At 35.0% G+C, this 15,723-nt stretch overlaps 1 protein-coding gene across 7 annotated transcripts in view; it reads left to right on the top strand.

Moving 5' to 3' along the window:
* LOC139747111 (uncharacterized) overlaps positions 1 to 15,723 on the top strand; it is a 69,057-nt gene that overhangs the window by 44,057 nt on the left and 9,277 nt on the right. For 2 of the 7 annotated variants that reach the window (XM_071658982.1, XM_071658983.1), the window contains exon 6: positions 12,729 to 14,223. The exons of 1 other annotated variant lie outside the window; for it this stretch is intronic. In XM_071658982.1, coding sequence (XP_071515083.1) covers positions 12,729 to 13,106 — 378 coding nt within the window. In that variant the 3' untranslated portion in view covers positions 13,107 to 14,223. 4 more of the 7 variants (XM_071658992.1, XM_071658987.1, XM_071658990.1 and 1 more) reach the window with 4 other exon arrangements.

Genomic DNA, 15,723 nt, shown 5'->3' with positions numbered 1-15,723 from the left:
TGGATTTACCTTAATGAAACTGTTAACAACATACAAATATGTAGAAAATGTTTTCTGAGATTTGGTTCATGTATCTGTCATATTGCACCATATGTTGATAATTCAGTACTTTTTGTTGACGTGTTTCATTGTTCATCGTGGCATTGTTTTAAGGTTTTTACCTGTTTCAAGAAATATTCATGTAATAACTATAAAATGTGCCTAATTGTCATATATTTTTTTGTAAAGGCTGCTTATTTTGTATTTTCTAATTATTTGTGTGAAAAGACAAACTTATGGTGATAGTTTCTTTCCTGTATTCCTGTGACAGCTGTTTACCTTTAAAAAAGATCTGATTAATTGGCTGTGTAAGAGAACGGATCTTTAGTTGATAGAATATTGGCAGTGTTGTGCTCTAGTATGCTATGAGGTATCACTTTTGTAAGGTGGTGTATCTGTCTTGTAGGATGGGTCGTTTGTGTGGCACCAGCAGTCAATCCGCCCACCAGGACAGGGTGTGGTCTGCCCTTGCTGTGGCAGAGTCTTTCTTCACAAGAACAACTTCTTGAAGCACTACAAAACCCACACTGGGGAGAAGCCATTCTTATGTCCCCTCTGCAGTTTTCGCACTATTCAGAAAGGAAATCTCAAGACTCATGTGCGCAATGTGCACAAAATAGAACTATTTTAGATAGTGTCCAAATTCACATTATGTGGAAATACTATGATAAACAGAAATATAAACTGATGCATTTTTTAGTGTTTGAAAATGAAAACACTGACTTGCAAAAAATATTGTGGTGTGATTAAGTTGGTAGTTGAGGTATAAAACATAACAACATTAAAAGTTGATGAAACTGTGAGAGGTTTCATTTAAAAGTTGATGAAACTGTGAGAGGTTTCATTATAGATATCATTCTGCAAAACACAAGAACTGTTGCTTTACTGAAAGATTGATATTTCACATCTGAGGATTTTTATATTTGGGTACATCAGTGTGTCTTCAAGTGATTTGGTGTTTGGATTGCCAAATATGATTAAATCAGCACCTGGTTTTGTTAAACACATAATCTTGTTTTTCACTCACTTATCCAAACTGAGAAGATATGGTATTCCCAGAACAGAATATGATTCAGAATTTTGTCAAACTGTACTCACAAACACAAATATGTAGGTAACTGAAGCTACAGAATTTCCAACTGTTGCTTTTAATATTCGTAGTCTTGCTTTCTTGCTGTTTTTGTGTTTGCACACACAATCTAGATAGATGAATATTTTTCAGCATACATGAGCATTTAAAGGAAGCAGCAAAATAAGTATGAAATGCATTAGATATATATATGTATATATATATATATAGATATATATATGAATGTCCAGAACATAGCTACATGTCATCTGGAGAGGCTCATTCAGAACCAGAATCTGATTGAATGATAAAGGTGAAGCATAAGGGAGAAAAAGTAAAATTGCTGGGCTTTCAAGAGGTCTTCATACATTCACCCACTAACCTTCCGTGCACTTCCTTCTAGGATGATGGCGGAATGGTGGGCGTGCCGATCGGGATGGGAGACCGCTTTACTTGTAACTTCTGTCGCAAGACATTCAACCACAAGAACAACTTCAGGAAGCACATACGGACACATACTGGAGAGAAGCCATACTTGTGCCCTCACTGTTCTTATTGCTCTGCTCGCTCAGATCTTTTACGTGTCCATTTGCTAAAGAGGCATCCATATGCAACTTTCTGAGAAATTAAGTATGAGTAAGGAACATCAGAGTTTTTGCAGAACTATGGAAACTTTTTATGTTTTGGTAATGCATGATGTTTTAAAGGTATGACTTGAAATACATGAACAGAACTTCAGAATTTTAGTTGACCTGCCATCAGAAAAGTTGATCCATCTTTTAAAGTTTTCTTTTTGATTGTAATTAGATTCCTGACTTTTGTAAACGTTTCTGTATTTTCAGTTGAATTTTAGTCAAGGATATAAAACGTTTTTAAATATCTTTTAGCTGGAGCATTCATAGTTAAATTTTTCCAATACTTATTGTACAGATATTATAAGAAAGTTCAGCTGTTAAGTTCAACACAAATATATGTGTAACATTTTATCTTGTGTTTTATATGCACTTAAAACAAATTTATGTAAATTGTGCTGTAACCATTTGTGCTCATTGGATGCATGATTTTCATTTGGAAGACTCATAGATAATTGATTTTAAAGATCTCATTGCCAGGATGAATATATGCAATTATGTGGTTTTAGAAAATTCAAGAGCTTGGAAAAATTACTTTATTTCTGGTAATTGGATTATGGGAATGATTATGCTGCTTTATGAATCACTGTTAGTGTTGATGAGTATTATCTTCTTGTCTAAGTTGGAAAAGCACATAGTATAGTTGTACTGTAGCAACAGCATTAATGAAAACTTGAAGGTGGATATAGTAAAAATAGAGGATGTGTAGACCAGATTTCTTCACTTAGGCAGGGATTGAAGGAAGTCCTAGGGAAAATGGTGGTTTGGGAGGGATGTACAGTTTGTATTTAGAAAATCACCTGGTATGGAAGATAGGAAAGGCTTGCAGGAGCATATCAGGGCAAATTTAATGTTCACATGTTTGTCCACTGTTTATAGATGAAACTTATTGTAACATAAAAGAAGTAGGATGATTGTGTGGGGAACCATGGTAGAGCTGAACAAAGGTTACCACAATTGGAATGAATTACTGGTCTTTTTGATGTATTGAGGAGGATATTGAGAGCAAATGTGAATAAGAACTAAGGTTCTGCTTCTGAGAGAGGTAATTTGTCATGTAGTAGGTACTATTTAAATGAATAAGAAGCAGATGTTGCTAAACATTTAGTTTTTTAGGAGTAACGATCACTTAGGATGGTTGTGAGGGAAGCTGAAGGTGAGAGTAGGGTGATGCAAGTGAGAATTGGAGATGCGCTGAAAGTTATTGGGAGTAAAACGAATATGTGTCAGATATGCAAAACATTAACATGACAGAGTGTTTGTCTCAAATGTAATATTTGCATGTGAAATCCTTAAGAGATAGGTGATGTGACTGGAGTTGGAAGAATATAAGCTGTGAGAACTCAATAGGAAAGTACATAAGTGAACTTCTGTGAAGATGTTTGGGCATGTTAGATATTATAGCAAATGATAGGTTTGTAAAACTCTGTCATGGAGTGGTTGAAAGTGTAGTGAGAGATGGACAGATATGATGAGGGAATTGTTACAGTCTGAAAGTATTGCAGATGGTGTTTGATGATTGTATGTACTGGAAACATATTGTGAATGAGCGTTGATATTGGAATGTTATCTTTGCTTGAGAAATCAATTAATGTGCAAAGTAAATGACTAAAAAGTGATTTACTTATGAGAATGCCTGTGTTCCCTGTAACACACTAGACATCTTTAGAGGATATATTTAGATATTTGAAGATGCTTTATGCACTTACTTCACTCTGTGTGAATGGGAATAGAGTGAAAGATTATAAATTGATGCATAGGAAAAATATTTGCTCTTATTATAGATGATTGGGATAATGCATATCTCTGGATGTTATTAAGAACTTTTTAGTTTCATATTGATTACCATATCTTTTGGTAAGCTTTGTTGTTGCTGGATTAATACATAGTCCTATCTTTGTATTATTCTGTAGGTTTACGTAACAATAGTACAAAAGTTACATAAAGTATATTTTTACAAGATATATAAGAATAATTGATTTTTACCAATAATTGCACATGGGGAGGAAGTTTATACTCATGGTGCATCATCACTTACTGGTAATCTCTAATTTAGATTGCAGTATTTTGAAATTAAAGTTGCAATCTATAGTTTGCTCAGCAGTTAGTTTATTCCACCCATTATTAGAAAGTTATATGATAATGTCTCTCATTATTTATGCATTATGATACGTAGCACACTTACACAGAACATCTTGACATTACATCATCCATAAAGTACCTGAATTATGGTGAAAAAGAATTAAAAAGAGAGAAAAAGAAATAAACTAATCATTAAGTGTGTGGTGGCTGCCAGCTGAATGCCTCATTACTTATATATGAATTTTCAGCCAGTCATAGCGTAGGGGTTGCACATTGTGGAGCTTGAGTGCTGTTTCCTGGTTGGGAGAGTGTTAATGAAGTGCCTGGAACCTTCAAACTTTTTTTTTTCTTTTTCTTTTTTGCCAGTGGGAAAACCATGTTTAGGGAGGATGTTTTCCCAGTCATCCTCTCCATTGGTACATCAGTGAATTTTATTCTGTGTATGATTGAATTTTATGAATGTGACCTACGTAATGCACAGCCTTAATTGTAACATCATTGTTGTGCTTAATTTTTTGGGAATGAAGATGCATGTGAAATGCAATTCAAATATCTTAGACATGTCTAAAACATTGATATGAAGTTTTGTAGAGAACTGTTCATATACATATGTGCTTTTCAGTCCTCTGAGAATTGTTCACATTCTCTTTGATGAATTTAGGAATGCAGGCTTTGTATATGATTGAAACTTACTGAAAGTGCTTGATTTTTCTTGTAGATTGCATCATTACTTCATTGACATGATTTTGTTATTCATCTCCTTCCAAAAGGTTCCTCATCTTTCATTTGCCTTTTTTCTCAACCCCTTCCCTTTCCTCCTGACCTTCTAGTGCAGCTTCATATACATTTCCTGTTATTCACCATCCTTCCTTGCAGATACTACTCATACTCCTTTCAGCTTTTTCACTAGCTAGTTAAATTCCTCATTCCACCACTTATACCCAAATCCCTCCTTCTGTATGCCACACTCTTCCATACATGTAAGCATTGCTCTCCTGAATATATTTCCTTCCGCTCCATTCCTTCTCCTCATGTTTTCAATTAAGCAGAAGATGAAGTAGATTCAAAAGAAGTGGAAAATGTATTTTTGAGTTATCATATGAGTGCATTTTTTACTTATGCTCAGTAATGTTTTCCATATAAACCACATATAAGTAGTTCAGGAAGTTATCATTTCCCTCCGTAATGATAATTACCATCCTATTTTAGATCACTTGTATTCCATTAGATAATGGAAGACTTCTTATACCAAGATTCAATAATGATATTTACTTAAAAATGATGATTACAATACTCAAATATACTCAGATCCACTAGACTTTCACAAAAGGTTCCTAGAGTCTTGTCATTTTTTCTGTAATAGTAGTTGCACCCTCTCATGAGATGATGCTTGTTCATTATTAATGAAGATTTGGTTTCACTGCTGCAAATGAACAAGATAGGATTTGCATTACCTTATATTCATACATGTGAAAAAATTTTTGGTTTTGTGGTCTTAAGGCAAATTATGATGCTGAGAAGAACTTGAAGAAATTCTGGGTTGTTGTGTATTTGTAATTTGCTCTGACAGGAAACTCTAATGGTTGACAAGTAATGAAAAAAAAATTCATTTGTGTCTTTTTGCTTGGGAATTTATGGCGAAGGGTCCATTCCACTAAATGAAATACAAAGAGAGCCTGTGCTGAGAAATAATGTGTTTATACAGTCTCTTGCTGCAGACATATTCTTATATTAAAAGAACAGCAGTTTAGCCAGTTACATTTCATATCATTTTAGAATGAATTTGTTTCTTCTATCTGGTGGCTGGTGAAAATATGATTTTTCCTGATAGCTACTGCTTTTGGTATTGACTCATGTATCTTCATAATAGGTGTATAGTGCAATTGATAATGCCACTGATAAGTCTTGAATCTTAATTGCTGTATAAAGTGAGACCTCTAAATAGATTTTGTGCAAAGTTGCATTCTTACTGATTTTCATAGGTCTGTGGTCACATTATACTTCCAGGTTCAAGCATTGCCATTCATTCCGTGTTATATTTCTTCTCACAGAGATGGGTCTTAATCATGTCGTTATTTAATGATATTTATATTTTTTTTTTGAAGATCAGCATAGCAGAAAACTGTTTTCTTTTTATGAAAATTTTATTTACTGTTTATCAGTGCCTTCAAAGCTAAATTGTATTAGTCATTAATTGCTTGCTGATCCTTTGTAAGTAATTTAGTAGTTTTTACCATGGATTAATTTTCTTCATGTCTGAGCATTAAAAGAATATTTTTTTTCATTATAAGTTCAGTATTAGATATTGCAACTTTGTGTATACCTGTAGTTATAGTAAACTACATGTATAGGGATGGTGAAATAGCAGTGCTGTATTATAAGATGTTAAGTTACATGGTAATAGATTATATCTTCTAGCAGTACAGTCTAGTTGCAGAGAAATTATGCACACATGCACTCTCCAAAATATGCATTTAGCATAGAGCCAATACAGCTGTTCATCCTTCCCTTTTAGGTTGGGCTATAAGTTAATACAAAGATAGTGATAACAAATGTGTACTTACAAATAACAAATGTGTACTTACAAATGTAGCTGCCCTGAAACTGGCAGACCCTGGTTTGACTCTTAGAGTCATGGTTGCCAAAGTAGGTGCCTTCTCTTTGATGTTTTAAAGATTCCTAGATTGAGCCACCCAAAACTTTCAGACCTAACATCTAAAAGACAGAAACATTAGTATAAAGTAAAATACAAGTGATGATTACACTTAACCCAACACTTTCAAACCTAACATTTAAGAGATGGGGAAACATTACAGTTTTCTTCCTTTAGGATACAAAGAGTGATTATATTTACACAGTTGAAAATATAGCAAATGCATTTACTGCATGCATGAAGACACTGATGTAGATTTTTATTAGATTGTTTATAGTTACATGCACTTTATACTTCTTCATGAATGACTTCTGAAATAAGTTTACATAGCAATTGGGTTTGTGTTGTATTTTATTTTGCTGTATTCTAATTATGAAAGAACTTTTTTTATTTCTACTTAGTAAGGTTTCAAGTTTGTAAATGAACAACTGTTAAGTTGACTTCTTGTGAACGTGGAAAATACTTTAATTTTGGTCTTTCTTGGTCATACTTTATAGGTATTGGTATTCTCATGACTTGAGAAGCTAATTATAAGCTGAGAAAGTTTTTAATAACTATACAGCACTTGGCAGGATGTGTTACTTTGTTGCCCCTTGGTACTGCTGAATTAGATGATATTCGCAAAGTGTGTGAAAAAAATTTAATGGCCACTTAGATAAAGCCAAAGGCTGTGGATGATTTGTTTCCAGCATGTGCCAGGAACAGTCAAAGATTAGGTTTGAGAAATTAATAACAAGTCCACCGGAAGAACTTGCTGATCATTGGTCACTTTTTGTTTTAGGTGGCAATGGTGGCATCAGTAAGACCAGAGGAAGATAGAGCAGCTGCATCTACCAGGGTTTATAGCCATAACCCTAGTACCTCCTCCACCCCAGTCTGCCCTTACTGCAACAAGTCTTCCTTCTACTCTCCAAGGGATCTGGAGCGCCACATTCGTGTCCATACGGGAGAGAAGCCATACAAATGTCCTCACTGTAATTACCGAGCAAGGTTAAAGGCACACATGAAATCTCACTTGTTACGAAAACATGAAGGACACATGAATAGTGGTGGAATAGGATTAATTTCTTCAAATGAACAGCAGTATAACTAAGATAGAGGTGGCAACTAAACAAGTTGAGTTTTATCAGCTGGCAGTAAATGTGAAAAACTACAAAATACATCTGATGATGCAAGATGATTTTGAGGTAGCAGTTCATTGGTAGTCTTTGAATAGTCAAAGAATTTGTAAAGTTACTGTTCAATAAAAACTTTAATACTGTATAATGACTTGTTTAACTTGTGTATTGTCATCATTAGGTAATTCAGCCTTTGAATGGTGTAAAAGCAAATCCTTTTAATTTTTCACTATGCTTTTAAATGAATCATTGTTTTTCTTCAAGAATCCCAATAGAAAACTTTTGAAGTTTACGAAACAGCACGATATAACAAATGTAACTTTGCTTTCTGGAAACTATGACTTGATGTGGGTTTACTGCATTCATAGCTCAAGCACTTTGGATCAGTCTTCGATATCTGCCAGTGTTGGTAACATGACGAGTGTAAGTAACCACTTAAATGTTCTCTTATTGATTTAGAAGACCTGGATTAGCTGAGCCCCTTTCTCTCAAGAAATCTCATCTAAGATCTAACTAAAAGAGACTTACTTATCCACATTTATTGGGACAAAGGATATGATAGGTTTGTGGATATTGCAGGTAAGATAGAAATGTCAAACCTGTCATATTTCTCATTCAGTTATTAGTAGAAAATTTTCACACAAACATGTATGTCTGGACCTGCATCAAATACCTTATGATAGTCTAAAAAGACAAAATCTACTCCTCCATTTCTTATGTCTACAAAAGTGCTCACTTTAGAAGTCTAGAGGATTTGGTACACATGATCTCTTACCTCTGAACATATTCCTCTTCGTGTTTAGGTAATTCTTCTGTTTCAAGTATTTTGTCTGATTATCTCTTCCAGCATTTTGTGGACCACACTAATCTGAGATTGGTCTTTAATTGAATGTATTTTTCTTGTCTCCTTTCTTAAGAATAGTTTTGATATTTGCTTCTTTTTCTTTTCAAAATAGTTTTTGAACAACACCTCAAGTAGCCTGTCATGTGTTTCTTCATTTCTTTCTTTTTTCTTTCAAACTATTCGCCATTTCCCGCATTAGCGAGGTAGCGTTAAGAACAGAGGACTGGGCCTTTGAGGGAATACCCTCACCTGGCCCAATTCTCTGTTCCTTCTTTTGGAAAATTAAAAAAAAACGAGAGGGGAGGATTTCCAGCCCCCCGCTCCCTCCCCTTTTAGTCGCCTTCTACGACACGCAGGGAATACGTGGGAAGTATTCTTTCTCCCCTATCCCCATACTTCATGATTATATATGGTGGAATTCTAATATGTCCATGCACATTATTATATGTATGAGAGATCTAAAGATGGTGTACTGAAATACTATGGATACAAGGAGAGGATGAATAGGGGAACCATGACCGAGGAGGGTATACATGTCAGAAGTAGGAGGAACAAGGAAGAGGGGGAAACCAAGGAGAAGATTGAAGAATGGAGTGAAAAACGTTTGAGCATTTGGGACCTGAACATGCAGGGGGATGTGAGGCAAGCAAAGGATAGACCGATTTGAAGTGATGTGGTATACAGGAAGCAACATGCTGTCAGTAGGTTGAACTAGGGCCTAGGAAGCAGTCAGGAAAAACAACAAAGTCTGTGGGGCCTGGTTTTGGATAGGAGGCTATATTTCAGTGCTTTATACTGTACATGACAGTTGATATGAGTAAATGATGCTGTTCTTCATTTGTTCTTGGTGTTATATATATATATATATATATATATATATATATATATTTTTTTTTTTTTTTTTTTTTTTTTTTTTTTTTTTTTTTTGCTGGGGCTAAGGGAGGAAGAATACTTCCCACATATTCCCTGCATGTTTTAAAAAGCAACTAAAAGAGAAAAGAGGAGGGAGCTGGAAATTCTCCCCTTCAGTTTTTACTTTTCCAAAAGGAACAGAGAAGGGGGCCAGATAAGGATTTTCCTTCCTAGGCTCAATCCTCTGTTCTTAATGCTACCTCGCTAATGCGGGAAATGGCAAATATGTATGGAAAAAAATATATGAATATATAAATAGATATGAATATATATAGGTAGATATAAATCAATAGAGCATTCAACTGTTCCCTTGTACATCTTCACACAAAAGATCCTTACCAGTACCTTCCACATTAATGACAATGAAAATGGTTAATCAACTTCAAAGCAGGCCACCAAGCAAGTCATTCACAAAATCATAGAACTCTGCAATGGAGTTCTCCAAAGAGTCTTTTTTTCCTCCAACCCTCTTCAATCTCTTCCTATTTGACCTTCCATCACTTCTCACAGATCACAGTGTGAAAGTCATCTCGCATGCAGATGATCTAATAATGACATCACAGCACCCCCAACAAATATAACATTGACAAAATAGAAATAGAATGGAATAACCCATCAAGCAGTAAAGAACCAAAGCACTAAAGAACTAGCCTCCTAACTCATTCTTAAACTCCACCCCAGCAGACATAAACCTATTAGGAGCAACACTTCTCAGACAAACATGAGTCACACTTTCCCATATATTCCTGTTTAAGATGACACTGTTGGTGAAAAGTTAGTTTAGTATGCTGTATCATCATCATCAGATGAAACTACATTCTCATCAAAGAACCTTTTAACTTCATCCTATCCTCGCTATGAGTGTAGTGCAGCTTTGGAGATTAGAGTACAGTCTAGTCAAAGAATATATCACTCCAAAGGAGTCCATCCTTTCCCTGCTGCTGATAGTAGTGTAACTTTGAAGCTGCAGGAGTTTCTGGAGAAGGGGCCTTTGGGTTTATATAAGAGTTACAATGATAATAGTAATGATAATGATAATAATGTTAGTAATGATAATGATAAAGAAAAAAAATGGTAAAATGCATATATGAATACATGTATGGCTGTTAACAACACACTAAAATGCATATATGAATACATGTATAACTGTTAACAGCACACCAAAATGCATAGCTTAGTTCTGGTCTGATATACATAAGTTTTGATTAATTTGCATCACCTTATATGTGTACATGAATATGATTCCAACATTTGCAAGCAAATAATTTTTCTGCTTAACTTCCCAATATGGAGTTCTCGCAACAAGTTAAGCATGATGTCATCTCCCAAGTCTCACACACAAATTCTTGTTGCTTATTTCTGGAAAGAAAATAATAACTCTCTGGCTTTGTAGTGACTGTAGCATCATACGCGAACACAATCAGGTAAGAGTCAAGGTCATTTGGCAAGTCTTTTGTACAAATCAAGATGAGCATTGGTCTCAAGACCAAACCTTATGGCAAATTGTTGACCAGAGCCCATTTTGAGAATGTTCATCTCCTTTGCTCCCTTCTACTGAAGTAGTCTCCTGACCAAAGAAGGAGTCTTCTTCTTTCTTGCCAGAATGGCTGACTTTCGAACCAACTGCCTGTACATCACAGTGTATTGTCATATGTTCTCTGGCAGTCCAAAAACAGTCTACCTGCACATCTGTTTTGTCTAATTTGGGGTTAACTCTGTCACTGAAGTCTATGATTTGTTATTCCTGACCTCATTTTCCTGAATAAGTGTTCCATACTTAAAATTTTATCCTTTTCAAATGGTCAACTATTTGCTTTCTTACTATTTTTTCCAATGTTACCAACCATACTTACTGTGGAGTCTGGTCTGTAATTCAGTATAATTTCATAACACCGTATCTCTTCTTCAAGATAGGCATGATGTTTACCCTCTTCCACTTCTTTGGTATGATACTCCACTGACAATGAACAATATTTTGAATGGCCAGTTAAAGAGTTTCTGCACACTCCTTTAGCATTTATAGAGACTTCATCAGGTCCATGACTCCATTATGGGTCAAGACATTTTCATAGCCCAATTGTCTTTTCCTGTAATTCAGTGCTTTCCAAGACTTCTCCATCCCATCTCACTGGTTCTTGAGCTGTGGTGTCTTTTACAGTGAAAACATGTTTGAACTTATCATTTATGTCCTCACTTATTTCTTTTTCATCCTCAACATTTTGTACTTCCAAATGTGTGTATGTGCACTATTATGTGTTTGTGCATATGGGCAGGGAGCTTTACGCTCAAAGGGCCCCACCCCTTATCCTTGAGATTTTATCTAGTAAACTTGAATTTTTCAGTGCTGCTTGCAGTTATTTCTTCTGTGCTTAGCTGTTCCTCATTCAACAACTTTGTTAATGAAGTAGTGATTGCTCATGTTCCATTGTACTTTGTTCTTGCCAGACTTTTAGTTGTGCTCTCTTGCTTTGGATTCTCTTAAACTTTGAAGAACTGTTCTGTGTTACAGTTGTTTTGGCCACTGAAGAAAGTATATGTGCTTTTCATGTCTCCCTTTGGTCTCTATTTTTTACAGTGAACATTTTGAGAGTTTCCCTCATATTTTAGTAATTCATTCCAATCATTGTTGTTGTCACTGTTTGGGCACTTCCCAGCAGTTCTTTATAATTCCTCAGGTGAGAAAACTAAACTGTTGCAGTATATCCTAATTTGGACTCTAAACATCCCAGAGTCCTTGTATTCAAGGGCAGTTTTGATGATGACCAAAATCTAGTTTGCCCCATTTCATGATATTTTTGATATGATGATTTGATAATGAGCTTAACATGATATGGAATCTCAGATCACTTTCAGTCTGAGACTTGTACTTTGTCTTCCCTACATGTACTTAAAGGCAGATTTGATGAGCAAAATTAAGTTTGCCATATTTTATGATCCTTTTCACATGATGTTCTGGTTAGAAGTATGGCATAATACATACTCATAGGTCCCTTTCATAGTGCAACTAGTGCATTTTTTGTCCCTCGTTATGGCACCGTGTGTTTGTTCAAATTTATGCAATACGTATAAATCTAGTTGTTGTGGAACATTTCTCTCATTTGCAAGTAATTCAAACATTAGAATTACAGAAAAATGGAAATATGTTAGTGTTATTTGTATTCAGGCCCAAATTTCTTTTATTAATCAAAATTGTGGTTCATCTTACTCATAAATTATTTCATTAAACACTGATGAAAGTAGAAGTTTTTGCTTAATATCAATTATTTTCATAACGATTTGGTCATTTTTCAAAAGCCTTTGATTCAACAAGCGTGATTTTATGCAGATCACTTACGTATTGACATATTGTAGAGTATCTGATAATAACTTTTTGTTTCAGGTTTCTACAGGTGGCATGGGTAACCAGGAACCAATCCATAATCCCAGTCTTCAGTATATTCACCCTGATTCCAGAGACCCACAGAAGAATCATGCTTGCACATTCTGTTGTAAAGCATTCAATTGTCGACAGAAGCTAGAGGCACATTTAAGAACGCATACAGGAGAGAAACCATTTGCCTGTCATTATTGCCCATACCGTAGTGCACAAAAAGGCAATTTACAGTTGCACATTAGGACGCATACAGGCGAAGAGCCATTTGTCTGCCCCCACTGCCCTTACCGTACTAAAAACCAAAGTAACCTTAATACTCATCTTCGTAACAAACACCAGAGTCCAAAAACAAGTCCAGCAACTAGTTTTATGGAGAGACAGTAAGGTGGGACACTTTATTTACCAACAGGGATTGCATAGGGCATCGTGATTATCATACTGACTTTTTTAATACTGTTCCAAAATTTTTCAAATTAGGCAAGGGTTTACAGATATATCTAATATTGTTCCTAATTGTGTAGTGTACCTACATTTATAATGTGAATCAGAATAATAATATGCTTATATAGCTAGCTTGAATGTTTACTTGAAATATATATATTATACATTTTTCAATTGGGAAAAGATTGAAGCTTTGGAAATCTAATTAACTTGATGTTTTAATAAAGATACATGCACCTTAGTCAATATGCAAAATGTAAATCTAAATGTTATTTTCGTCTATTCAGTAAAGCATTCAGTGGTAGGTGTCTTATGAAATGATTAGTGATTGTAGCTCTATCTCAATCATACTTGATTTTAAATGTAAAATCATTCTATCATACGGAATATTTATAATCGTATGATAAAGTATTTTGCCTTTGTTAAACTGGGACTTACCAAGCAACCCTTTCCCCATCGTAATGTGATCTAGTCATTATCACAGCTTGGACAAGACTAATAGATCAGCCTTGTGGGGACTCAAACTTACCCAAGCAGGGCAGAAAGTGGCTGTGCCAGAAGCTAATTAAAAGCCAGAATTTCCTACCACAACCTTTGTGAGTACCTAGGAAGTTAACTGCTGTCCTAATAATCAGAAAGTAGTTCAGTGGTGAAAGGGGATAGGTATTCCTCTATGTAGCCACTTGCATGTGGTTTGGCATGCTTACTTCTTTTTTCAGGTAAATGTACATAGAGGCTAACACATAAAGTAATGCAAGACTACAGCAAGTGGTGCAAGGCCTTAGTGACCCATGCCTGTCATATAACAGTTGATTTACTCTAGGATTGACTGATGTTATATTGTGCACAAAATCATTGGTTCACAACCAAGACTCAGATAGTGAAAGGATTGTGTGACATATGCCTGGCATGTGAAGACTGGTGTTCTGCAGTACTAGGATCAATATATTTCACAGACATTCTGAGCACATAGTATGGCTCCAGTCTGTGAAATGAGGATAAGTGAGCTGGAACAAAAAAATTGGATATGTATACATTTGCCTTGTAAATAAAAAGTCAGTTTTTAGCATGTGTATTGATATCCTTACGAAGAATATGATGATTTCTTGAGAAAATAATGAAATTACTTTTAATAACTGATAGTTAACAGGTAGCAGATGGGAATGGACCATGCTCACACAAGACATTTCAGGACATGAATCTTTATGTACCTTGATAAAAGTAAGGATATCTACTTCAACATTAAGAAATGAAATCATAGTTTTGTCACCCATCTATGTTATAGCAGTTGTAACGTATGTGACTTAAAGGTAAAATAGTTCATCTTTTATGCAGTACTTGGGGCAACCATTTATGAATGTAATATTTGGGACAATAACTTTTTTTTATATGTATGTTTGTTGGTTTATATGTTTTAAGCCGTGAGTAACAAATACAATATTTACCATTTCATCATGCCTTTTATGAAAATATTTTGCTTTCTCATAGTCAAGATAAGTGGAAATTTTAATGATGTCTGTTTCTTTAAAGATTTTATACATTTATGAAATCTTTCACTTAAGATTAATGTTGCAAATATTCCTTGGCCTAAATAGGTAGTCATACAGCATTTCATCAGAATATTCTATGGATATTTTCCTACAGCTAGCATTTGTCCACTTTTCATCATCAAGACATCAGTCAGCTTAATGACATGTTATACATTAGTCCATACCCATACTTGGGAATGTCATGCTTGGTTGATGAGTACAGTTGTTTTTATGAAACAACATTTATGCTACCTGCCCTGTGCTTTACCTAAAAACATAATTGCCTTCAGTTCAATTATCTACCTCTAAACTGGCATTCTTCGGTTTGGAACCTGAAACACAAGACAAATTTGGCAGTTGTGAATTTTAAGATTATCCAAGGTGAGGAGCAACAGGCTGAATTTTGCAATGATTTCTTGATTAGATCAATATGGGGAATGTAATTTCCATTTCCATTTCCATGCAGGTGCAAAGCCATTCAGCAAGATTTAAGGTCTTAGACCTAAACCTAGATGCAATTAAAGGAACTGTCTAAGGAAATTGTTCTGAGCACTGAAATATATCTTAAAAAAAGTTGTGCTTGAATAGGAACAGTGTTAAGGACAAGATGATATTTTTTTTTATACCTGGTCACTGTTTCTCACATTAGCGAGGCAGCAAAGATAGATGTGATAAGTGAAATTATGAAAAATTTTGGTGGAAGGGAGGATATTTTCCATATTCTGATAGAGGGCTAATCCAAGAACATGAATGTCTTTAAGAGACTTCTAGAGTGGACATTCATCCAATGTCTAAAAGGAAATTATTCAAATTTCACTTGAATAGCACTGGAATACTGTAACGTAAAATATTCTTGCCTTGTCCACATTATCCAATTCAGTTTACTCCTTTCCAACCATCCATACATTTTAACCTCCCACTCTGTTTCTATCCAATGGATTTTTTTTAAAGGGCTTGAATATTTAGGAGAGTGAGAGGTGTTCATGGGATATTATGAACTGGGTAAAATGCTGTAAGTTGGGTGAACCTGA

This window comes from Panulirus ornatus, chromosome 67 (genome assembly GCF_036320965.1).
Source record: "Panulirus ornatus isolate Po-2019 chromosome 67, ASM3632096v1, whole genome shotgun sequence".
NCBI lineage: Eukaryota > Metazoa > Arthropoda > Malacostraca > Decapoda > Palinuridae > Panulirus > Panulirus ornatus.
The sequence above is the reverse complement of the archived record's forward strand: the minus strand, read 5'-3'. Positions and strand labels throughout refer to the sequence as shown.